The sequence below is a fragment of the Miscanthus floridulus genome, chromosome 9, assembly GCF_019320115.1.
Source record: "Miscanthus floridulus cultivar M001 chromosome 9, ASM1932011v1, whole genome shotgun sequence".
In the NCBI taxonomy this organism is placed as follows: domain Eukaryota; kingdom Viridiplantae; phylum Streptophyta; class Magnoliopsida; order Poales; family Poaceae; genus Miscanthus; species Miscanthus floridulus.
This window is the reverse complement of record NC_089588.1, coordinates 57992471-58016602: the sequence shown is the minus strand read 5'-3', so window position 1 is coordinate 58016602 and position 24132 is coordinate 57992471. Positions and strand designations below refer to the sequence as shown.

The window sequence follows — 24132 nt, the reverse complement described above, 5'->3', positions numbered from 1 at the left end:
TCGAACATTTTGTTCAGGAAACACGACCACGAACGTGTGTTCGAATGATTTTAAAATTCTACCAAAACCAAACGAAGTCTGAAAATCACGAGATTTGTCAAGATGTCATGATATCATATGTGGAGGCTGTGGTAAAAAATTGAGAATGTTTCGCATAATTTGTGACGTATGATGCTTACAAACGGAAGCATCTTCGGAGAAAATTCGTAGAACTTAGAAGGATCCGATAAGATTTAGAGTCCAAGTGACATGTTAATTGGGTTTGAGTTCAAATTTTTTTGTATAGGCAATACACAACATAGATTAGTTCATGTCAAATTTTGACAAATTTTCGGATCCGTTTGATATTTTTTATTTATTAATTGCAATTATAGAATTTTAGTTGATATAAATTAATTTTGAGCTATAACTGCATGAAATAATGAAATAATATTAGTAGAAAAAACAAATATGCATTTTGAGTGAATTTGACAAGTTTTTTTTCAAAATATATAGGAAAAAAGTTACTAAAAGAAGCTATTAAAGGTATACATAAAATATTAGCGTAGTTTGCCGAGTGTTTCTATATAACACTCGGTAAAGTATCTCTTTGCCGAGTGTCTTATAGAAAACACTCGGCAAAGTCTTGGTGCAGGCCCACTGCCGCGCGAGTAGACCCTTTGAAAAAATAAAAAAATAAAAAAGGAGCTATGCCGAGTGTCAGATCGCGGGCACTCGGCATACCCCCTAACAGTTAACCCGGCGCGACCCCGCACGCCACACACACGCACACAACGCACACACGCCACAGACACACGCCGCGACCACGCGACCCCGTCCCGCCGGCGTGCCCGCCGCCTCCCCCCGCCGGCGTCCCCGCCCCCGCTCCATCCCCCGGCGGCGCCCTCCCGGTCCTCGGCGTCGCCCTCCCGGCCCCGGCGCGCCACGCCCGCGGTGGCTCCATCCGGCGGCGCCACCGCCCCCCCCCCCCCCCCCCCCCCACACACACACCGGCGGCGTGGCCGCGCCCCTCGGCGTCGCCCTCCGGGCCCCGGCGCGCCACGCCCGCGGCGGCTCCACCCGGCGGCGCCACCCCCCCTCCCCCCCCCACACACACACACCGACGGCGCCCGCGGCGGCGAGGCCACCGAGCGGAGCGGGAATCGGAACGGAATCGAGTCGAATTCGTCCTCACCTTCTCGTCGTTGCTGGTAAGGAAGCCCTAACGTTGCTTGCTCGGATTGAAATTATATTCCCTGTTCTACTAAGGCTTCTGCGGTTCCGCCCTTGAACTTAGCTCTGTACATGTGTGCTACTGGTATACACCGGATGCCCTTCTATTTCTATGAAATTTTCTTGAGCAACGAAATAATAGTACTCCTACTAGTGCTGTTCCAAGTAGCATGGTCTGCGGTTGCTCGTATCTAAAGCAGCTTGTAGCTGGCAGAATGGCCGTGACATGCCGTCTCTGTGCCGTAAATACCGCCGAGCAATGACGTGACCAACTCAGCAGCACAAATCATTGGCTGACCGATTGTAGAGCTGTCTGTGCTTGTTGTACTCCATACACCTGTACTAATAACTGTATGGGATCTAAAATGAGAAGCATTACTTGCTTTCGCAACCAAAGAGCGATATTAGCAAGTGATCGCACATGCCAGCCGCTAGAGACACTAGGAAGCTGGGCTCTGCAGCTAGTTAGATCCCATCACTTGCAACCATGAGTGTCGCCAAAGGTACCGACGAACCACTTCGCCTGTGTTTCGATGGAAGCCGATCACAAGCCATGTCTGGCCAGTGGCCATATCAACCATGAAAGGTCAATAAACAAGAAGGTGGTTTTGTGGGATATGGTGAGCAACATGCTTGGACTTGGAAGTCGTGCTTGTGGAACCTCCCCTATTTTGATGATCTTCTTCTTCCACATAATATTGATGTAATGCACACTGAAAAGAATATCGCTGAGGCAATTTTTGGTACAATCATGGACATTCCTGATAAGACAAAGGATAACGTTAAGTCTAGAATGGATCAAGCGAGGTTATGCGACAGACCAAAGTTGGACATGGCGCCTCCTAGAGCCGGCAAGTCGTGGAGAAAGCCTAAGGCCGATTTCGTCCTGACGAGGGCCCAAAGGAGGGAGGTACTAGAATGGTTCCAAACGTTAATGTTCCCTGATGGGTATGCAGCGAATCTGAAGAGGGGAGTGAACTTAGCTACTATGCGAGTCAACGGGCTCAAGAGTCATGATTACCACATATGGCTTGAGCGTCTACTTCCGGTGATGGTTCGAGGCTATGTCCCTGATCATGTCTGGCAGGTGCTAGCGGAGTTGAGCAATTTCTTTTGCCAGCTTTGTGCCAAGGAGTTATCTCGTACCGTGGTTGCAGAAATGGAAAAAATGGCGCCTGTGTTGCTCTGTAAGTTGGAGAAGATCTTTCCACCCGGCTTCTTCAATCCGATGCAGCATATGATTCTACACCTCCCGTATGAAGCAAGAATGGGGGGGCCTGTGCAGGGCCGTTGGTGCTATTCGATTGAGAGATGTCAAAAGGTTCTTCGAACTAAATGTAAAAATAAATGCAAAATTGAAGCATCCATTGCAGAGGCATACATTCTGGAGGAGGTGTCAAACTTCACAATAAAATACTATGCCGACAACCTTCCTAGTGTGCATAATCCACCATCTCGTTACAATGCCGACGGAGATGAATCGAGTCTTAGCATTTTTCGAGGGCAACTCGGAAGTGCAAGTGGTGCGACCCATAAGACCTTGAAACATGAAGAATGGCGCATTATCATGCTGTATGTGTTGACCAACCTATCCGAGGTGGAGCCATACATGATGTATGTTCTCAACAAACTTGTTCTCAAGTAGTCGCTTTTCTATGTCCAACTCTCATGTTTCTTATTGGTACAGGGAATTTCATCGTCAATTCTGGCGTAAATCAAGGAAACCTACCCCGCACGAAAGTGATACCCTTCTCAAAGAGGGTGCGGGAAATGGAAAACCCGATTTCATTTCTTGGTTCAAGCAGAAGGTACAGTCCAATTTAGCTCGTACTTAGTTTGATATTACAAGTTGCTTGTACATACAAATAATAAAACGCACCACCCTGCTTGAACTTGTAGGGCCAAACCGAAGCGTCTATGAATGTCGAGTTGAGACAGGTTGCCAATGGTTGTTCCTATAAGGTCAAGTCGTTTACCGGTTATGACGTCAATGGATATCGCTTTCACACAACAAGGCACGAGCAGAGTCGGCCCAATCGAAGAACCACAAATACCGGAGTTTTTACGCCAGGCTTTGATGGGGTCGAGTACTACGGAATAATTGAAGAAATATACGAACTAACTTTTCATGGTTGCAAACCTCTTAATCCAGTCATATTCAAATGTCATTGGTTTGATCCAGATGTCGTGAGACGCACCCCTAATCTTGGGCTAGTTGAAATTCGACAATCATCCGTCTTACCAGGAGACGACGTCTATATTGTGGCTCAACAGGCCACACAAGTTTATTATTTGTCATACCCGTGCCAAACCGACAACCGTCTTAAGGGTTGGGATGTTGTGTACAAGGTATCGCCACACGGTAAACTACCTGTACCAAACAATGAAGATTACAATATAGACCCCAACACATATGACGGAGAGTTCTTCCAAGAAGATGGGCTCGAAGGGAGTTTTGTGATAGATTTAACCGAAGCGATCGGAATGGAAGTAGACAATGAAGGGGTTGCTGATGAGGACGCTGGAGACGAGGTTCAGAATGAGAAGGACTTAGAACTACTTCAGCGATTACAATTAGGCAATGACAGTGATCACGACATTCCTCCTTCGGAGCACGGGCATGATTATATCGACATGCGTGATAGTGATGATGAGACTTATGATCCAGCTAATCCCGATCATGACGATTATTTCTAATACATGTATGAGTCATACTAATTTATTTATTATTTATCATATCTTTCTAAGTATGTTTTGTTTATCTGTGCTGATTGGTTTACTCTTTTTATTTGCAGGTAATTGAGCAATGGTGGGCGCTACGAGGAAGCTCGCGGCGATTTGCGAGAGAATCGCCGCTGTAGGGAGGGGTTCAGGTTCAGGTTCTGGGTTAGGGTCAGGTTCTGGGAGGCGTCGAGGTAGGCCTCGAGGCAGGGGTGAGGAGGAGGAGGAGCAGGACCAGGAGCAGGAGCAGAGACAGAGGCAGAGGCAGAGGCAGAGGGGTCGACGGAAGGGTAGGGCGAGGACCCCATCGCCTGAACCTAACCCCCCGACGTCTGAGGAGGAGGAGGTACCTTCCGCACACGCCTCTGGTGAGGAGGAGGAGGAGGAGGAGCAGGAGCAGGAGCAGGAGCAGGAGGGGGAGGGGGAGAGAGAGGGGGAGGAGGCAGGGGATGCCCAGTCCAAGATCTGGTTGCGAGGTCCCTCGTCCCTCCCGAGGCGTCCGATACCTGAGCATAAACGCCCGCTGATTAAACCGACAGGGACCAGGTAAGTAACTTTAAATATTCGCAATAATTTTGATATGTTGAAAATTATAAAAGAAACTAATAATTTATATTAATCACTTGTGCAGGAGTTGGATTAAGCTCAGTGGGGGTGATCACAACCGCAAGGTCAACGGCATCCTTGGCCTTTTGTGCAGGGAACACTTCCCTGGCTTGGTGGTGTACGCCGGACAGCGGGAGCCGGCCTACACGTGGGACCACTACGTCGCCGCCCCCGACGTCTCTGATCGTGATCGCAGGAGATTCACCAACATAGCGGAGCGGGTGAAGGGCGAGCTATGGGTAAGTATTCCTCGTACTACATTGCTCAATACATCACCTTCACTGGACATTCTTGAAATAATAACTTTATACATCGCCTCTATATGCAGGACTTCTACAGATGCCAGGAGGGATTCGAGGCCAAGGCGAAGTCCGTCTCTGAACAAGCCGCCAAGAAGCTCGTGAAGGACATGCACTACGAGGCGCGCGTCCAGGCCATCATCGAGTTCTACGCTCAATACAGAACCATGAAGGTTAAAAAAGAAGAGGCAAGGACAATGAACCTGACCAAGGACCAATTCATGAGTGTAAGCAAAGAACGTTGATACTTACTTTATTTGAGATTAATTACGCTTAATTTCTTTTTTCATAAGTCACATGCTTGATGATGTAGGTGCCTCCGTGGTGGTGCCGAGCGCATATCCGGTGCTGGGAAAAGATGGTGGATGAGTGGTTGCAGCCCGGGTGGTTGGAGCACCACCTTGCTTGCCGGGAGCGGCGTTTGCAGATGCCAGGTGCATCACACCATCAAGGCAGCCTGAGCCTTGATGAATATAGGGAAAAATGGGTATGCAACTCCATTTCTGTATTCTAACGCTCAATTCTGCATAATTTCTAATCATTTTGCATTTTTGCCGTAGTCGTCGTCACATGATGGCCAGTCTTGCTCCCAGCTCAAGGCATGGGTTCTGTCCAAAAAGGGCAAGGCGACGGCCGACATCGACTTCAACCCGGAGGACCCGCCTGAGGCGTACAGCCATCCAAGCATCCACAGCCGCGTCACCCAGTATACAACGATGGCAAGGGAGGTTCACGGGCCACAGTTCAATCCGAGCTCCCAGGATATTGATGGAGAAATCGTGATGAGGGTGGGAGGAGGCAAGAAGCATGGTCGGTATTGGATTGGCGACAGCGTAATTGACACGGCCTCTACTCCCACTCTCTCCCAGATCAGAGCAAGGAGCACGGACTCGAGCCCAGCGATACGCCCACGGCCGACCACTGCACAGTTCCAGATAGAGGCTCTCCAGGTTCTTTCTCTTCCATTCATCATTCGTTGGTTCTTATGTACTTTAGCTTTGCATTGCTTTGCATTGTAACATTGCGATGAAATATTTTAGGCCCAGGTGGAAGCAGAAAAGAAGCAACGGGAGGAGATGGAGGCGAGGGTGGAGCGGTTAGAGGCCGAGCGGCAGAGGATGGACGAAGAAAGTCGGTTGAGGATGGACCAAATGTTCCAATACATGCAGAATTTTGCATCGAGTATGGGTCAACCTTTGCCACCGCCACCGATGCTATTCCCTTCACCTCAGCCACCCACAACTACTCCTGTGAGTCACTTGACACCTTGATATCTCCCATAAAATATTTGACATACTTTTAGGAATGTGTTAAATAAGCTGTCCAAAGTGTCAGCAAGCTCCTTTACTGCTTTCAATGAAAAAAGTACTCAGGGATACATAGGAAATAAGATGATGTTCAAAATATAAATTTATTTTGACTGGAGCAAGTATTTTGCATCTCCCCTGCACTGGTCTGGGGCTCATGCCTGCTGGATTTGATGGCAGGGTGCTACTGCCCCCTGGTAGGAACACATACTAACCTGATGATTTATTACAGTAGCAGCTAGTCTTTGAACTTTACGTTCCTCTTGATCGGCAAAGAGCTTAGACTTCATTGCTGCTGCTGACACATTCATGTCTAGAGTGAACTAATCCTTGCTTTGTGCTGAACATTTTTGCTTTGTGCTAAACATTTTTTTGATACATCGGTCTTGTTATGACCGCATTCTGGCTATCTGTCTTCTTTCCAAGATCTAATGGAGACCACACATTTGTTTATAGTCAATGAAAAAGGCCTAGGTTCCGGAGGTTTGTGTTGATTGGTACTTTCAGTTGCGTGTAAGAGGCTCATTAACCACCTGACGACATATGCTTCCCAGTTTAATTCTTTGCATCATCCACGACCACTACTACACATAATAAGATTCAGTCATCACACAAGCAAGATAGAGCCAGTCAGCGTGCATGTTACTACAACTAGGAGATTATAAAACGGCCAATCATGTCACTATATTTTAACCTCCACGGTGCCTAGCTCCAAGTGTCAAACCCACCGTATATAGCTGAATACAGCAACACGTACCTAAGGAAGGTCGGTACTGAATCCATAATGCAGTTAAAATATGTTGGAATCATTGCCAGCAGTTTAATACTGTTCCCTATGAATGACGCGTGTCTGTATATGCATTCATGCACGCTTCTAAATATTATTCAGAGAGGCAGGCCGTGTAGCTCTGCAGCAACGAACCTGCAGAATTGGTTAAAGAAATCTTTGTAGCAGGATAAGGTAACGTGCCTCATTGACTGGATGCATGCACTTTTCATCCCTTCAACTCTTGACACGGTTTAAAGAAAAGAGAAACCTCCTCTCACTACGGGAAACAGTGACAATGCCGAGTGCTTTAGATGCACACATTTCGATACTGAAATTCACTTTGCAATATGAAGTCTAACACTGTTAAAAAGGAAGCTAACACTGTTTCGAATACTTCTCTTTTGTGCAGAATCAATCGGCGGCATCAAATAATCAGTTTCAAGACCCAGATTTGTCGCAGAGGTTCCAAGGGCCTACGTAGTGATTGCATTTGTATTGTGTCTTAGTTGTGACTTGTGATGATGGTTTATTGTAAATTGAGATGATGGTTTATTGTGACATGTGATGATGGTTTATTGTGAATTATGATGATGGTTTATTGTGAATTATGATACCTGTGACAAATAATTATGCCTGTCATGATGTTTTATTGTGAATTGTCATGGTTTTTTTTGTGGATTGACAGATATGTGACATTATTAAAAAAAAACCATTTTCCATTCTGGTAACCTTCTTTGCCGAGTGTATTCCAGTGGACACTCGGCAAAGTGACCATAAAATCTGACCGCTGGAACTTGTTTGCCGAGTGTTTTAGTTCTGACACTCGGCAAACTTGGGAAACTTTGCCGAGTGTTTTGGTTCTAACACTCGGCAAACTTTGGAAACTTTGCCGAGTGTTTTAGTTCTGACACTCGGCAAACTTTGGAAACTTTGCCGAGTGTTTTAGTTCTGACACTCGGCAAACTTTGGAAACTTTGCCGAGTGTTTTAGTTCTGACACTCGGCAAACTTTAGAAACTTTGCCGAGTGTTTTATTTCTAACACTCGGCAAACTTGGGAAACTTTGCCGAGTGTTTTAGTTCTAACACTCGGCAAAGTTGAGAAACTTTGCCGAGTGTTTTCCGTCGTGCACTCGGCAAAATCGACATCGCCGTTCCATCCCGTCAATTTTTTTTTGCCGAGAGTTTATTGTTGCCGAGTGTTTACTGACAGTCGGCAAACTGTTTGCCGAGTGCCCGATGAAAAACACTCGGCAAACTACTGTTTGCCGACAAATCAATGCCGTGTGCTGTATGCCGAGTGTAACACTCGGCAAAGTATGTGCCGAGTGTTTTTGGGCGTTTGCCGAGTGCCCTTGACACTCGGCAAATCTACTGTATCCCGTAGTGTTTATTTACTATGGTAAATGCACGTGCGTTGCAACGGAAAAAAATAATGCCACGATAACATATGTATGAACGTGTGTTGTACTGTTACCCAAAAATGATTCTGCAAGCGTAATGTTCGGAACATCAATATTACATAAGCTTTCAATATTAGGTATCTATATCACTTGGAATGTCATATGGAATTATAGTTTTCCAACTAAAAATACTCTCGTTCGATCTAGAGCCTTGCGTGTTCATGCCAAGCTTATAATCTCGTTCTAAATGGCGTGCTCAAACTGCAATTTTCATCAGGCTTGCATTTATGTTGCCAAATTATGATTCCAGCCTTATTCTACTTTTTTTCATATACCTTGCAGCCTAGATTGTACTTTTACTGAATTGTACAGGTTACAGAGTCTTGCACAAAATTGATAAATTACTTATCTTTCTTTGACAAATTACATAACTCAAGTCCAGTTTGTTAATATAGAATCTGTTAATGTATAAGTGTGCTAAAGCATAAACCAATAGTATACTATATGTTCATTATGACCAATTACGTAGATAGGAATTTTTGCTCACCTATAGACAAAAAGCAGTTACTATGCAATATCCCAAAATCTCAGCCAAGCTCTTCCCTCCTTGCCGTAGTTATGCAGAAAGAAAATAGAAGTAGTGAGCGTTCAGCCTGTATAAAATTAGACATCAATGATAAAACACGTTGGCTACTATTGCCTTAAATATTTAAACACGGTGTACTGCATATTCGTTAAGTACCGAAATAACCATGATGTACAGTGTGATCCATAACTTCTGTAAACAGCCTATTAGCATAGTTCACTAATATGAAGAAAAAACAGCATTTTAACTCACAATTCTTCATCATCAAAGACTTAATTTGTAATCAGAAAATCATATTGCATGTTTTATCGTACAATAATAATCCAATTTGAACAAATCCAATCTACTAAGCTTTCCTCGTTTAATCCAATTTGAACAAATCCAGTCTACTAAGCTTTCCTCGTTTTCCCCATCTGTCTGCCCATGTAGACTACCTATATCAAATCAATCCAACTAATTTTGACACTACTGTCGATAAGAACGGCCACGGTAGTTTAGACGGAGTTGATAGTAAGAAGTTTAAAAAGCATTAATAGGATGAAGGATATACGCAATGTGCTGAGCAGGGGGAATAGAGAATTTATTACCGACGAGCTTGACGAGATTCCGCCGGCGGAGGCGGTTGATGATGCTGAGGTCAGCGAGGAAGTCCTCATGCCCCTTGGTGTTGGCACCATAGATTTTTCGTAGGACATCAATGGGGAGATAGCTATCCCAGCATGCGCATCGGCGGTGGGCCACAGCGGTGTCGATGGGCGGCAATAGACAACGATGGGCGGCGATGGACATCCTCACGCGTGCGGCGTATTCGCCTCCTCCGCCTCAGCCTCCGTCCGCGCCGCCAACCCTGTCCTCGGCTTCGACGGCTCTGGTGCTAGGCCTTGGTTGGTGGGGTTGCCGAGAGTATGGCAAGCGGCGTCTTCAGCCTCCGCCGCAGCGCCGAGCTATGGCCAATCGGAGAAAAGCGAGGAAGGCCTATTTATTTGTTGCCATGCGTGACGTGACGAATATTGATTTGTTTTAATTTATAATCGACGTGCATGAGAGATGGAAAGTACATAGGACGTTTGCCGCGCTAGTGAGGGAATTGATTTGTTTCCATTTACACGGGCGATGGATGGGGCAGGCGCACGTGAGCATGATTTTCGTGATTGAAAGGAGATGTGAGATGTGGCAGATCGTGTGTCTCTTTGTTTGTTGCGCATGCAAGGAAAGAAAGATAAGAGAGATAAGAGCATCTCCAAGAGTTCGCTATCTCAACTTGGTATCCATATAATTTTGGCAAAAAAAAATAGCCTCCAACAGTTTGGCAAAACAACTTGGCATCAATAGCAACTTGGCAAATCTTCCCTTCGCGCGCGCGTATACGGCTTGGCATCCGGGGCTCTTCGTTTCTTAGTGGGGCTCTTCGTTCGCTTAGCGGGGCTCTTCGTTCGTTTAGCGGGGCTCTTCGTTCGCTTAGCGGGCCTCTTCGTTTTGTTAACGGGTTTTTTATTTTACCAAGTCAAAAATGTCAAACTCTTGGAAATGGATTGTTTTTTTACTTGGCATATAATTTTGGAAGTTGGCAAATCACAAGATTTGTCAAGTAAAATTTGACAAACTCTTGGAGATGCTCTAAGTGACTACGGGAGAAAATCGCATTAGCCACGCATGCATGATTAATGACTGTGGCGCACGATCGTTCGTTCTGTTTGCCGAGATCAGAAGCTGACCGGATGATTACGTTCAGCGTGTGGGTGGCATTTCCTCAGGCCTGATCGCATAGGGCCCACGGGAACGGGTATTTGAAGAGAAGTTTTCATGGGGCCGGGTAGACTATCGTGGGGGAGCGAGCGAAGCCGGGCAGAGCGAGGCGGGCCGACGCACGACTTATGCCGGGTAGAGTCTTCTCTTCACAATTTTTAGTTATAGATAGAGATAGTCGACATGCATGAGAGATGGAAAGTGCATAGGACGTTTGTCGGGATAGCGAGGGAATTGATTTGTTTCCGTTTACACGGGCGATAGATGGGGCAGGCGCACGTGAGCATGATTTTCATGATTAAAAGGAGATGTGAGATGTGGCAGATCGTGTGTCCTCTTTGTTTGCCGCGCATGCAAGGTGAAAGGATCTGATCCTGCCTAGAGGGGAGTGAATAGACGTACCTAAAAATTCTTAAACACAAACTCAAAGCAGCAAATCAGCAACTATCAGAGGTACCGACAGTTTGGGCCGGAATTACCGACAGCTATTGGTAGTTCCGACGCAAACTCGTCGATACTACCAACCCTTACAGGGAAGCTACGAAATCATAGAAAAGGAAGCGTAGATTTCAGATCTGAGTTTTACCAAACTTCCTTAGAGGTAGATGAAGGTGGTGAGGTACTCCCTTGCCCTTGGAACACCTCCAATTTGTAGCACTACAACAACCCTGTCATTTTTTGACATTTTACTTTTGTCATAATACACGAAATTCATGTCACAGTTCACGTTTTATGACATACCGGTGACATAAATCATAATGTCAAAAAATGAGCATCATAACTGTGCTTTATAACATCAGTTTATTTTGCATGTCATAGGTCTATGCCATGCCACGCCACGCCATGTAGGCAGCTGATGTGGCAGAACAGAAAAATGTCATAAAATTAAATATGCGGCCTGTTAAGAGCCATGTGGTTGGCAGGCTTAAATTGGACAAGCCCATTTTGGAGGCTTTTTGGGCCAAGCTTATTTTTGTGGTTTTTTGGGCCAGGTCCATTTAACTCCCGTCAATTTAATTATTATTTTTGGCCCATTTTATTTTATCCATTGCATATTTAATTGGGCAAAGCCTATTTGTGCAGCCCACGTACTATTTTTACTAGCCTAGCCCATAAATATCTTGACAGGCCAGCCTATTCACAATTAACATAGGAAGGCCGACATAAGAAAGATTACAGCCCAACCATCCAGCAACACATACATGCTCAGATTAATATAGTACATGTTTACATTGCTCTGCATAAAGCATGAACATGAAAATACCGCAGGATGTTGATATCAGCGTATATTTGATGGGAGATTGTACCAATGCTTAGCACCGAACATTAAACAAAAAATAATCTAGCTAGGCCTAGCCACCGGCTGCATCCGGCTGCTGCAGCTCTGCAATATCAAATTGAAATTAAGCATCAAGCATATGTTGGGATGTCCTCCACGACATACTCAGCACCTGCCTCACCCCACGGGATGTCCTCAGGGTTCCTGCAGAATCAAAGGAGTTAGTAATACACTAGCTCACAGCTTGAACACAAAAGCTAATTAATCAGTTAACAGAATTAACAAAATAATTTGCAGGCAAGCCTTGCCTATTGCTATTGTCGTCGGGGTCATTGCATTGGCCGGCCTGTACTTCTATGTCAACAATGTCTACGGTTAAACAAAGAATCGTGCATGAGATCCATTGGGTGCCGGGAACAGGATACGTTCCAATTTGCAGTTTTTTTTTTCCTTTGTCTAACTAGCAGAAAATTTGAAGTTATACTTACATTCCAGCATTTAGCTTGCGATTCCAACTGGAACCGGTCATCCGTGAACCAACAGCTATCGGCGAACGCACAGGAGAACTACACATTAACTAGATCTACGGAGACCTAGTAAAGAATTAAAGTGAAAACAACTCTGGAAGCCACGATTAACCAAATCGAGCACGCTGGCCTACGGATCGGTGCTAAACCCACCATAGAACCCTGTAAACCACCAGATCTACTCATGGCACGGAACAAACGCAATAGATTGAGGCGCATACCATGTAATCCTAAGCGAAATCACAGACGCACCTCGACATCCTCGCTCGGGAGGGCGATGAATGGGTCGTTGACGGCGACCAGCTCGACACCCTCGCTCTGGAGGACGACCCTGGCCACGAGCCTGACGATCCTTCCGAATCCTGAGCAAAATCACAGACGCAGGCGTAGAGAGAACCCAGTCAAAGACTCCAAACCCAACCTATCGAGCATGAAGAACAAGTTTGGGGGTACAAACTCACCGTTGATTCCACCGATCTTGATCTTGCCTGCATCCTGGAGAGGGAGAGGGCTACCGTCTGCTCGAGTTGGATACTACTGCAGTCCTACTGCCGTGTGCTCGAGTTGGATCCTACTGCCGTCTGCTCGAGCAAGCAGGAGATCTATTAGGGAGATTGAGAAACATAGAGGGAGCTGACGGCTGCGGGTTGCGCGCATCACAGAGAGAGGCGGTGGCGTGCGCGCATCGCAGAGGGAGGCGGCGCTCACCCGTCGCTACCGCGGGAGAGGGTGGGAGGGGGTCAAAACGAGCTAGGGACCTAGTGTTTACGGGGCGGCCGCCGTCGCCGTTTTGTACCAGACGGCGCGTGATGGGAGCCACTGGATCACCATCCAATGGCACACACGGCAGGCAACATCACGGGCCTAGAGCCCAGTTAGGAGCGCGCATCACTTAAACGGGCCAGGCTAAATTCGACCTAGCTTGGGAGGTTTTCCAGTCCCGGCTATAATTTGAGTTTCTATATACAGTATAATTTTTATATGGTTTTAAAAAGTAACTCCGACTTAAACCATGTATCGTGTCAAACAATGTCCAAAAATTAGACAAAAATATTTATAAGTAGATTTGTCAAACAATGTCGCAACTCATCGTAAAAACCGATGGAAAATCAAGTGGTTTGTTCCAGATTACTCAAACTTGTGTGTCGGCGACTCTGATGGAAAAAAGCAATAATATCGTAAAGTGGTCCAAAAAATTCTAAAAATCCACATGAGGGCATAATATGGGTGTATAAGCCCGCTATAAAAATTCTAAGGATTTAACGAAGTGATAATATATATCGTTCACAAATGGGTACATCTCTCGTATAGTTACATATTGCTATGTGAGGGATGTATCCATTTGTAAACAATGTATAGTATCAACTTTGTTAAAATTATTTGAATCTTTTTATGGAAAGATTATACAACAATTTTATGTTCTCGTTTTCAATCTTTTCGACAGAGCCGGAATATACATGGTTCACAAACTGAATAGGCCATTTCATAGAACCCTGGCTACAACTCCTAAGTTTCCACAACTCTTGTGCACTACGGTGTCACGTATGTGCCTCAAACCTTTTCTCAACCTTGTACGTCCACAAGTTCAGGAAACACAAAGTTTCAGATTTTTCAGAGTTGGTTTGCTATTTCTATAGTTTAAATGAATTCCTTCGTGACGGTACGAAGTAGTTAGTGGTTGAACTGAGGCTACCCCCGAAACGATCCAAAATGGTATCAAATTTTTATACTTGGTTTGATATGGGCCTAGTGATCTAATTTTGATGGAGCTAGATTGATAGGATCTACATGGCTAGAAGGGGGTGAATAGCCTAATAAATTTCTACAAATCACTAGAGCAACTTGGTTAGACAACAAGATGGCAAAAGTGTGGTTTTACTCTAGCTCTACTTCACCACAAGCCAAGCCACCTACCACATGCTAGTTGCTATGATCTCTAGGTTGATCATCACTCAAGCAAACAAGCTAGCAACTAATTCTACACAAGAGAGCAAGCTAGGCAACTAATTACCACTAAAAGCTACACAACTAGGAAGGCAAGCAAACACACCCTACACAAGTATACTACGAATCGTAATGCACAAGAGTGAGAGAGCTTTTACCGAACCAGGCAAGAGATAAATATCAATCAAATGAATACCAATGAGACACAATATGTATCCCCGTGGTTCGGTTGCTTGCTGGCAACCTACATCCACATTGTGGCGAGACACTTGGTGGCTCGCGCAGTAATAGGCATCACACGCCTCGCCCAACACTTGGGCGCTGTAAGACCAAACACAAGAGAGGCTACACAAGCCACGAGCAATCCACTAGAGTTGCCTTTCACGATGTTCTAAGGGGAATAGGCACAAGAACCTCTCACAATCACCACGACCGGAGCTAGCAATAATCCACCAATGTCGCTCAATGATCCTCCGCTGCTCCAAGCCGTCTAGGTGGCGATAATCACCATGAGTACAAGAACTCCCGCAGCTCACACGATCACAAGTGCCACTAAATGCCATAACTCAATGCAAATACACTTTGAATCACTCCTAATCTCACAAAGATGATGGATCAATGAAGGAGATGAGTGGGAGAGGCTTAAGTATGCCTCACAAGGTGTATCAATATGTTGGAGGGCCAAGAGAGTGAGCAAGAGCTAGCCAACCTCTATTTATAGAGCCCCAATGGCTCAAGTAGCTGTTACCCCTTCATTGGGCTTTCTATGGGACCATCGAACGATGACACTGTAGACATCGGACAAAACATGAATGTCTAATGCTGCACGTGTCATCACCCCAGCGACTAGCTGTTTGAAATAGCAGTTACGCACCAACGGCTCTCTCCGCGTCATAGCATCTGATGCACATCGGACTAGTTGCTCCTCAGCGTCCGATGTCTTCTAGAGAGCTCCAAATCACATCGGACACGTCCGATGGGGGTCCATCGGACACACTTCGGCGTTCGATGCTCCATTGACTCTTTCAGTCTTCATGTGAATAGTGCTAGCATTGCGTCCGATGCACGCGCCGCTTTTCATCTGATGCAAGTCTGTAGCCATCCTGAGGTGCCCAAATCACATCGGACAACAAACCATTTGTTTGATGCATGTTCCGCTAGCGTCCAATTGCAGCACTAGCGCTGAGCCTGAGTTAGGGTAAGCCATCGGATGTTACCTCACTTTGTCTGATGCCTACGACTTCATATTCGATGCAGGCAGAGCAGCTCCTTCTCTTCTTTTCTTCAACCCTTGTGCAAAATTGTTAACTCCACAAAGATCCAAACATTTGTGTATGTGAGTTAACATTTTCACAAGACATTTTCAAGGGTTGTTAGCACTCACTAGGTCCTAATGCACATGTAAGGAGTTAGATCACCTAGTGGCACTTAGATAACTGCATTCGCTTTAAGATTTCCCCTCTTAATAGTATAGCTATCTATTCTAAACCCAATCACGCACTCTATTGCGTCTTGACCGGCAAAACAAAAGCCCTATCTTATACCTTTGCCTTGAGTCTATAGGATTTTATTTTTCTCTTTCTTCTTTTCCATGTTGGAGCACTTGATCATCACCTTGTGGCTATCTCCATCATCTTTGAGTGCCATCTAGCTCCTTCTTGGACTTGGACCAACCTATCTCATCTACACACTTTGAGCATAGGGTTAGTCCAATGGGTTTCATCAATTAGCCAAAACCAAACTAGGGCTTTCAATCTCCCTCTTTTTGGTAATTGATGACAACCTTCACAAACATATGAATTAAATTCAAATTTGAATTTGAGTTGCTTGCCCAAGCAATTTTACCATGTGTAAAGGATTTGGACAAGTACTACAAACCCGATTTGGTAGTATTAGCTCCCCCAATATATGTGCTAGTGTGTTTGGTTTAAAGCTTGCACATATGCATGGATATAAATTGTGGGAGAGTTACTACTACCAAATGATGCTAAGGTGTATAGGATTGACCTTTGAAGCATGATACCAATCGAAGTTGCACAAATAAGTCCACCCTTAGCACCATGAGTAGCTTAGATAACAAAAACACTAGATACCTCATGAGATCAACATTAGAAGTAAGGCTCTAGTACCACTTGACTAAACAAAAGTCTAGTTATCATCCTATGCATGCTAGTTTACATTTCATCATTCAAGTATTACAACTAGCAAGCAGCACACAAGCATGTATATCAAATTTCAAAAACTTATGCAAATACAATCAAGCATATGAACAATGCACATTCAAATGCAAATATGTTCATGAGCTTGCTCCTTCTACTTGTGTGCTCTTCAATTTTTATTGATCCCCTTCAATCCTTCAAAGTTCTCTTGGTGACCATTCTTCATCATGATGACTCTTCTCCCCCTAACTTTATGCTTCTCTTCTCCCCCTATCTTTGTGTTTCTCTCCCACTTTGGCATCAATTGCCATAAAAGGATGCATCTTCGGTTGGGTTGAAGGAGTCGTGTCAAGACACCGTTTGAAATCAATGGAGATGATCACTTAAAGTTGAGGATCACTTGACTTGTGATTTGAGCTAGCCAACTAGCATAAGCAATCTAATTCGGTTTGAACCTTTGGCAAGCTACTTCACACATCTTTCAATGGTTATCTTTTCAAAGTTGAACTAGACACTTGATTGCTCATTTGCTAGATCAAATACTAGGTTTGCATTCTCATGAACAAATTATATGCCACCACTAGATTAATCAAGCATAGAAACAATAGTGGTACCATATAAGCATCAAAATCATTTTGCTTTTAATGAATGCTCCTAGTTATGTCTATATGCTCTAATCAAGTCCTTAGAAGTATGAATGCATATGCCAAACAATTTCACCTTTGCTTTGTTGGAGGAGAGGCATATCATATAAATATATGGGGTGCATCAACTCATATTGGAGAAGTCAAGTATGTTCAATTCATTTCTTAACTTGCAAAACCTTTTCTCATCAAGTGGCTTGGTGAAAATATCGGCAAGTTGATCTTCGGAGCCCACACTCTCAATTGAAATATCCCCTTTGGATTGATAATCTCTTATGAAGTGATGTCAGATATCAATATGCTTTGTTCTTGAGTGTTGAACTAGATTAATGGTGATCTTCACGGCACTCTCATTGTCACATAGCAATGGCACTTGGTTGTACTTGATCCCATAATCTTGCAAAGTTGCTCTCATCCATAGCAATTGTGCACAACAACTACCAGCCGATATGTATTCCGCTTCAGCGGTTGAAAGTGTAACACTATTTTGCTTCTTTGATGACCAAGATACAAGTGACCTTCCAAGCATTTGACATGTGCCCGATGTGCTCTTTCTATCCACCTTGCATCCTGCATAGTCAGAGTCTGAATATCCAATCAACTCAAAGTTTGACCCCTTACCACAATCCAACATTAGGTGTATGCTTCAAGTACCTCAATATTCTCTTTGTAGCTTTCAAGTGACTTTCTCTAGGTGAGGTTTGAAATCTTGCACACATGCATACACTAACACATGACATCTGGCCTTGAAGTGGTCACATAGAGTAGGCTTCCAATCATAGACCGATACAACTTTTGACCCACCATATTACCACTTGTATCCAAATCCAAATGACCATTAGTGCCCATAGGAGTATGAATTGCTTTGGCATCTAATCCAAACTTCTTCAACATGTCCTTGATGTACTTTCCTTGACTCACAAAGGTGCCATTCTTCATTTGCTTGATTTGAAGACCAAGGAAGCAGCTAAACTCACCAATCATTGATATTTCAAATTCACTACCCATCATCTCTCCAAACTCTTCACAAAAGTCTTGATTGGTTGATCCAAAGATGATATCGTCAACATATATTTGCAACACAAACAAGTCTGCCAATTTTCTTGGTGAAGAGGGTGTTGTCAACCTTTTCAATTTTGAACCCTTTAGAGAGAAGGAAATCTCTCAATCTCTAATACCATACTCTAGGTGCTTGCTTCAAACCATATAATACCTTCTTTAGCTTGTAACATGGTTGGGCTTCTTGTCATCTTCAAAATCGGGGGGTTGCTCAACATACACCAACTCATTGATATAGCTATTAAGGAATGCACTCTTCACATCCATTTGATAGAGCTTGATGTTGTGGGCACAAGCATAAGCTAATAGGATTCTAATTGCTTCCAATCTTGCAACCAGGGCATATGTTTCTCTAAAATCAAGACCTTCAACTTGAGTGTAGCCTTGTGCTACTAATCTTGCCTTGTTCCTCACAACTATGCCATCTTGATCTTGCTTGTTCCGAAAGACCCACTTAGTTCTAATCACATTGTAGTTCTTTGGCCTTTCAACTAATTCCCAAACTTGATTGCAGGGTGAAGTTATTCAACTCCTCATGCATTGTATTCACCCAATCAACATCCATCAAAGCATATTCTATCTTGGTTGGCTCAAATGATGATGCAAATGAGTAGTGTTCATAAAATGAAGCCAATCTTGATCTACTTTGCACACCACTTCTTATGTCACCAACAATTTGGTCCAAAGGATGATCTCTTATAATGTGAACCGGTTGGAGAACTTGGACTTGATCACTAGTGTTTGGTTGTGCATTTGATTGATTTGCATGTGATGAACTAGCCACATGTTGATCTTGAACTTGTTGCACTTGAGATTGATCATGAGAGCCACTTGTACTAACTTGATTGTTGTTTTGCACATTTGGAGGAGGAAGCACTTGATCTTTGTCATCTTCCACATCAATCACCTCTCTAGACCGAATATCACCAATATCCGTGTTCTTCATAGCATTTGCCAATTGAATGCCTCTCACATCATCTAAGTTCTCATTCTCATCTTAAGAGCCATTTGTTTCATCAAACTAATATCATGCATCTCTTCTACTATGCCATGAGTCTTGTTCCAAATACGATATGCTTTGCTTGTAGTGGAGTACACATTTCTTTTTAAACTTGCTCAATCTAGGGCCTTTCTTGAGAATGTAGCATCTACAACCAAACACTCTAAAATATGCAATGCTAGGTTTTCTTCCATTCAATAGCTCATATGGTGTCTTCTTCAAGAGCCAGTGACAATAGAGACGGTTGCTACAATAACATGCCGTGCTGATTGCTTCCGCCCAAAATGAATCACTCACATTATACTCACTAAGCATAGACCTTGCCATGTCAATCAACGTTCTTCTTATCTCAACAAGGCCATTTGAATGTGGAGTGTATTAGGCTGAGAGTTGATGCTTGATTCCAAATTCATCACAAAGCTCATCAATTCTTATGTTCCTAAATTTACTTCCATTGTCACTTCTCACTTCTTGATCCTTGTATCAAACTCATTTTGGCTTCTCTTGACAAATGATTTGAATATATCAAATACTTCACTTTTGTCAAGAAGAAAGAAGACTCATGTGTATCTTGTGTAATCATCCACTATCACAAAACCAAACTTATTTTCACCAATACTTGTCTATGTTGTTGGCCCAAAGAGATCCATGTGCAATAACTCAAATGCATTGCTTAATTTCATCATGCTCTTGTTGGGATGAGTGTTACCAACTAGCTTCCCGGCTTGACAAGAGCTACACAGTCTATCCTTTTCAAACTTCTCATCTTTCAAACCCTTCACAAGATCATGCTTGATCAACCTATCCAATTGTTTCATGCCAACATGTGTCAATCTCCTATGCCACAACCAACATATGCTAGACTTGGTGAACAAACAAGTTGAGAGTTGAGTTTCACTAGCATCAAAGTTCACCAAATAGAGATTCTCGTGTCTAAAATCCTTTGAAGATCAAATCTGATCCATCCACACTTATGATCTCTGCATCATCAACCCCAAATATGCACTGGAAACCAAGATCACACAATTGTGCCATGGATAATAGGTTGAAGTTGAGAGATTCTAATAGTAACACATTGGATATGCTCATGTCATTAGATATAGCAATCTTACCAAGCCCTTGACCTTGCCTTTACTATTGTCACCAAAAGTAATACTATCAAACTCATCATTATCACTTGTGTTGATTGAATTGAACATTCTTGCATCTTCGGTCATATGTTGAGTGCACCCACTATTAAGCACACAAAGCCTTCCTTCGGCTTTATAATTGACCTACAAGAGAAGATCAATTCTTTTTAGGTATCCAAACCTTTTTGGGTCCTCCAAGGTTAGTGACTAGGCTCTTGGGCACCCAAATATCTTTCTTCTGTGAGCCCACGATAGCTGCACCAATGAACTTAGCTTTCACACCATTAACACCCTTGGTAAAAAAAAAGAAGAATCAAATTGAATGGAGGATACATTAGCATTCTTCTTATTCTTGCAATATTGCTCTACATGCCCAACCTGTTTGCATCTATTGCAAAACTAACCATTGCCCTTCACAAAACTAGTCTTGTGAGGGACAAATGCCGCCTTGCCATTCTTGGGGGTATAGCCCAATCCCTCTTTGTTAAGAGAAAATCTTTGGCTACCCAAGCACTTTAGCAAGCGGGCCTCACCGCCATAGGCCTTGCCTAAAGTGTGAGTGAGCTCATTGACCTCTCTTTTGAGGGTCTCATTTTCCACCATAAGTGAGGCATCATAGGTGAAACCATCACCCATAGGTGAAGTAGTAGTGGATGAGCTACATGAAGGGTTAGTAGGAGCAACAACAATAGGAGTATAGAATGATTCTTCAATTATATCACAAGTTACTCCTACGCTTGCTATTTCAATAGGTTCCTTCTTATATTGAGAAACAAGAGAAGAGTGAGCCTTTTCAAGCTTCTCATGGGTTTCCACTAGCCTCTCATAAGTAGCATTGAGCTCATCAATGGATTGCTCAAGAGCTTGATGCTTCTTGTGTAATTCCTTGAACTCTTTTATCTTCTTGTCCATGTAAGAATGAGCCTCTTGCAATAGCTCCATGAGTTCCTCCTTGGAGGGCTCCTCCTCATCCTCACTCTCACTATCACTCTCATCATCATCGGATTATACCTTATTGGCCTTAGCCATGAAGCATGTTGATGGAGCATCAAATAGAGAAGGCTTGTTGCTGATAGCAATGCTTGCAAGTGCCTTCTTCTTAGTGGTCTACCTCTCATCATCACTATCATCATCATCATCATCACTAGAGGAAGCATCATTATCCCATGTAACACAATAAGAGTGACCCTTCTTTTTCTTGAAGGTCATCTTCTTATCCTTCTTGTCCTTCTTCTTGTCCTTCTTGTCATTCTTCTCATCATCATCGCTATTGTATGGGCAATCCATAATGGGATGATCCTTGCTCTTGCACTTGAAGCACCTTCTTGGTTCTTCCTTGTTTTTGGAAGGTGCCTTTCTTCTCCTAGCACCATAGCACTTCTTCATGAATTTGCCAAACCGGCAGACAAAGAGAGTCATTTCTTCATCTTCATCATCACAAGCACTTGAGCTTTCATCATCACTTGGTTCTTCCATCTTTTGTTTGCCCTTGCTTTTGGATGATGTGGTGGATTTGAATGCCACACTATTCTTCTTCTTCTCATCCTCGACAAAGAGAGTCATTTCTTCATCTTCATCATCACAAGCACTTGAGCTTTCATCATCACTTGGTTCTTCCATCTTTTGTTTGCCCTTGCTTTTGGATGATGTGGTGGATTTGAATGCCACACTATTCTTCTTCTTCTCATCCTCTTGGGTAACTCCATCCCTTTCCACACGGTATGTGTCTTGTGTGACCACATCACCTAGTGCTTGGTTTGGGGTCATAGTGTCCAAGCCGCCTCTCACAAGAATAGTAACCAAGGTGTCAAATCTTGGAGGCAAGCACCTCAAGACTTTATGAGAGAAATCCTTGTCCTTCACTTCTTCACCCAAGCCCTTTAGATCATTCATAATTACTTGGATCCTATAGAACATCTCCGCAATAGACTCTCCTTGCATCTTGAAGCTTGTGAACTTTTCTTTGAGAATGTATGACTTTGCACCTTTGACCGCTTGTGTGCCCTCAAATGATTCTTCGAATCTCTTCCATGCCTCATGAGCAGACTCAAGATCTTTGATTTGCTCAAACACTTTTGGATCAATTGCTTCATCAATGGCACTAAGAGCAATATCATTGAATTGGAGCTTCTCTTCTTCCCTTGGAGTGGGATTCTCCGCATTTGCAAGCTCAACTTTCTTCTCCACATCCTCCCAAATCTTTCTATTCACTGATTTCAAATGAGTGCACATTTTTTGCCTTCCAATAGCCATAGTTCGTGCCATCAAATTAGGGTGGCCTTCTAGTGTTGTTGATTTGAGCCATTGTTACACCGAATGATGTTAAGCCTCAAATTAATGGTGACCACAGCTCCAATACCACTTGATAGGATCTAAATGGCTAGAGGGCCGTGAATAGCATAATAAAATTTCTACAAATCACTAGAGCAAACTTGGTTAGACAACAAGATGGCAAAAGTGCGGTTTTGATCTAGCTCTACTTCACCACAAGTAAGCCACCTACCACATGCTAGTTGCTATGATCTCTAGGTTGATTATCACTCAAGCAAACAAGCTAGCAACTAATTCTACACAAGAGAGCAAACTAGGCAACTAATTACCACTAAAAGCTACACAACTAGGAAGGCAAGAAAACACACCCAACACAAATATACTATGAATCATAACGCACAAGAGTGAGAGAGCTTTTACCAAACCAAGTAAGAGATAAATATCAATCAAATGAATACCAATGAGACACAATATTTATCCCCATGGTTCGGTTGCTTGCCAGCAACCTACGTCCACATTGTGGCGAGACACTCACTTGGTGGCTCCCACGGTAATAGGCATCACACGCCTAGCCCAACACTTGGGCGCCATAAGAACCAACATAAGAGAGGCTACACAAGCCATGAGCAATCCACTAGAGTTGCCTTTCGCGATCTTTCATGGGGAATAGGTACAAGAACCCATCACAATCACCATGATCGGAGACGGCAACAATCACCAATGTCGCTCAATGATCCTCCGCTGCTCCAAGTCATCTAGGTGGTAGCAACAACCAAGAGTAACAAGAAATCCTACAGCTCACACGATCACAAGTGCCACTAGATGCCTCAACTCAATGCAAATGCACTTTGGATCACGCTCAATCTCACAAAGATGATGGATCAATCAAGGAGATGAGTGGGAGAGCCTTGAGTATGCTCACAAGGTGTATCCATATGTTGGAGGACCAAGAGAGTGAGCAAGAGCCAGGCAACCTCTATTTATAGAGCCCCAATGGCTCAAGTAGCCGTTACCCTTTCATTGGGCTTTCTGTGGGACCATTGGACAACGACACTATAGCCATCAGACAAAGCATGAATGTCCGATGCTGCAAGTGTCATCACCCTAGCGACTAGCTATTTGAAATAGCCGTTACGCTCCATCGGCTCTCTCCGCGTCGTAGCGTCTGATACACATCGGACTAGTTGCTCCTCAGCATTCGATGTCTTCCAGAGAGCATCCAGAGAGATCCAAATCACATCTGACACGTCCCATGGGGGTCCATCGGACACACTTCAGTGTTCGATGCTCCGTTGACTCTTCGGTCTTCATGTGAACAGTGCTAGCGTTGCGTCCGATGCAAGTCTGTAGCCAACCCGAGGCTGCCCAAATCACATCAGACAACAAACCATTTGTCTGATGTCTGTTCCGCTAGCGTCCGATGCAGCACTAGCATTGATCCTGAGTTAGGGTAAGCCATCGGACGTTACCTC

The 24132-nt window shown here is 43.9% G+C and overlaps 2 protein-coding genes and 1 long non-coding RNA gene across 3 annotated transcripts; 1 reads left to right on the top strand and 2 right to left on the bottom strand.

Annotated features, from left to right (window-relative positions):
• The first annotated feature begins 4359 nt into the window (after window positions 1–4359).
• LOC136479978 (uncharacterized) lies at window positions 4360–7395 on the top strand. Its single transcript, XM_066477668.1, has 7 exons — window positions 4360–4479; window positions 4565–4778; window positions 4868–5065; window positions 5152–5325; window positions 5399–5788; window positions 5879–6088; window positions 7324–7395. Exons 3-7 carry the CDS (start codon window positions 4949–4951, stop codon window positions 7393–7395), a joined length of 963 nt encoding a protein of 320 aa, XP_066333765.1. The 5' UTR covers window positions 4360–4479; window positions 4565–4778; window positions 4868–4948.
• Window positions 7396–11820: 4425 nt separating this feature from the next.
• On the bottom strand, window positions 11821–13206 carry LOC136481984 (uncharacterized). Its single transcript, XR_010764930.1, has 3 exons — window positions 12915–13206; window positions 12706–12815; window positions 11821–12130 (listed from the first exon to the last, which is right to left on the bottom strand). It is a non-coding gene; the product is annotated as an uncharacterized lncRNA (long non-coding RNA).
• An 8290-nt stretch (window positions 13207–21496) lies between these two features.
• Window positions 21497–22642, bottom strand: LOC136479977 (protein pxr-1-like). Its single transcript, XM_066477667.1, has one exon. It carries the CDS (start codon window positions 22640–22642, stop codon window positions 21497–21499), a length of 1146 nt encoding a protein of 381 aa, XP_066333764.1.
• Window positions 22643–24132: the final 1490 nt, after the last annotated feature.

What these genes read in the sequence shown, in the direction of transcription:
- LOC136479978 (XM_066477668.1), top strand. Translation starts at nt 4,949, where the DNA reads ATGCACTACGAGGCGCGCGTCCAGGCCATCATCGAGTTCTACGCTCAA. An exon ending in ATGAATATAGGGAAAAATGG is followed by an intron (nt 5,326 to 5,398) that starts GTATGCAACTCC and finishes TTTTTGCCGTAG; the next exon opens with TCGTCGTCACATGATGGCCA. An exon ending in AGCCACCCACAACTACTCCT is followed by an intron (nt 6,089 to 7,323) that starts GTGAGTCACTTG and finishes TCTTTTGTGCAG; the next exon opens with AATCAATCGGCGGCATCAAA.
- LOC136479977 (XM_066477667.1), bottom strand. Translation starts at nt 22,642, where the DNA reads ATGGCTATTGGAAGGCAAAAAATGTGCACTCATTTGAAATCAGTGAAT.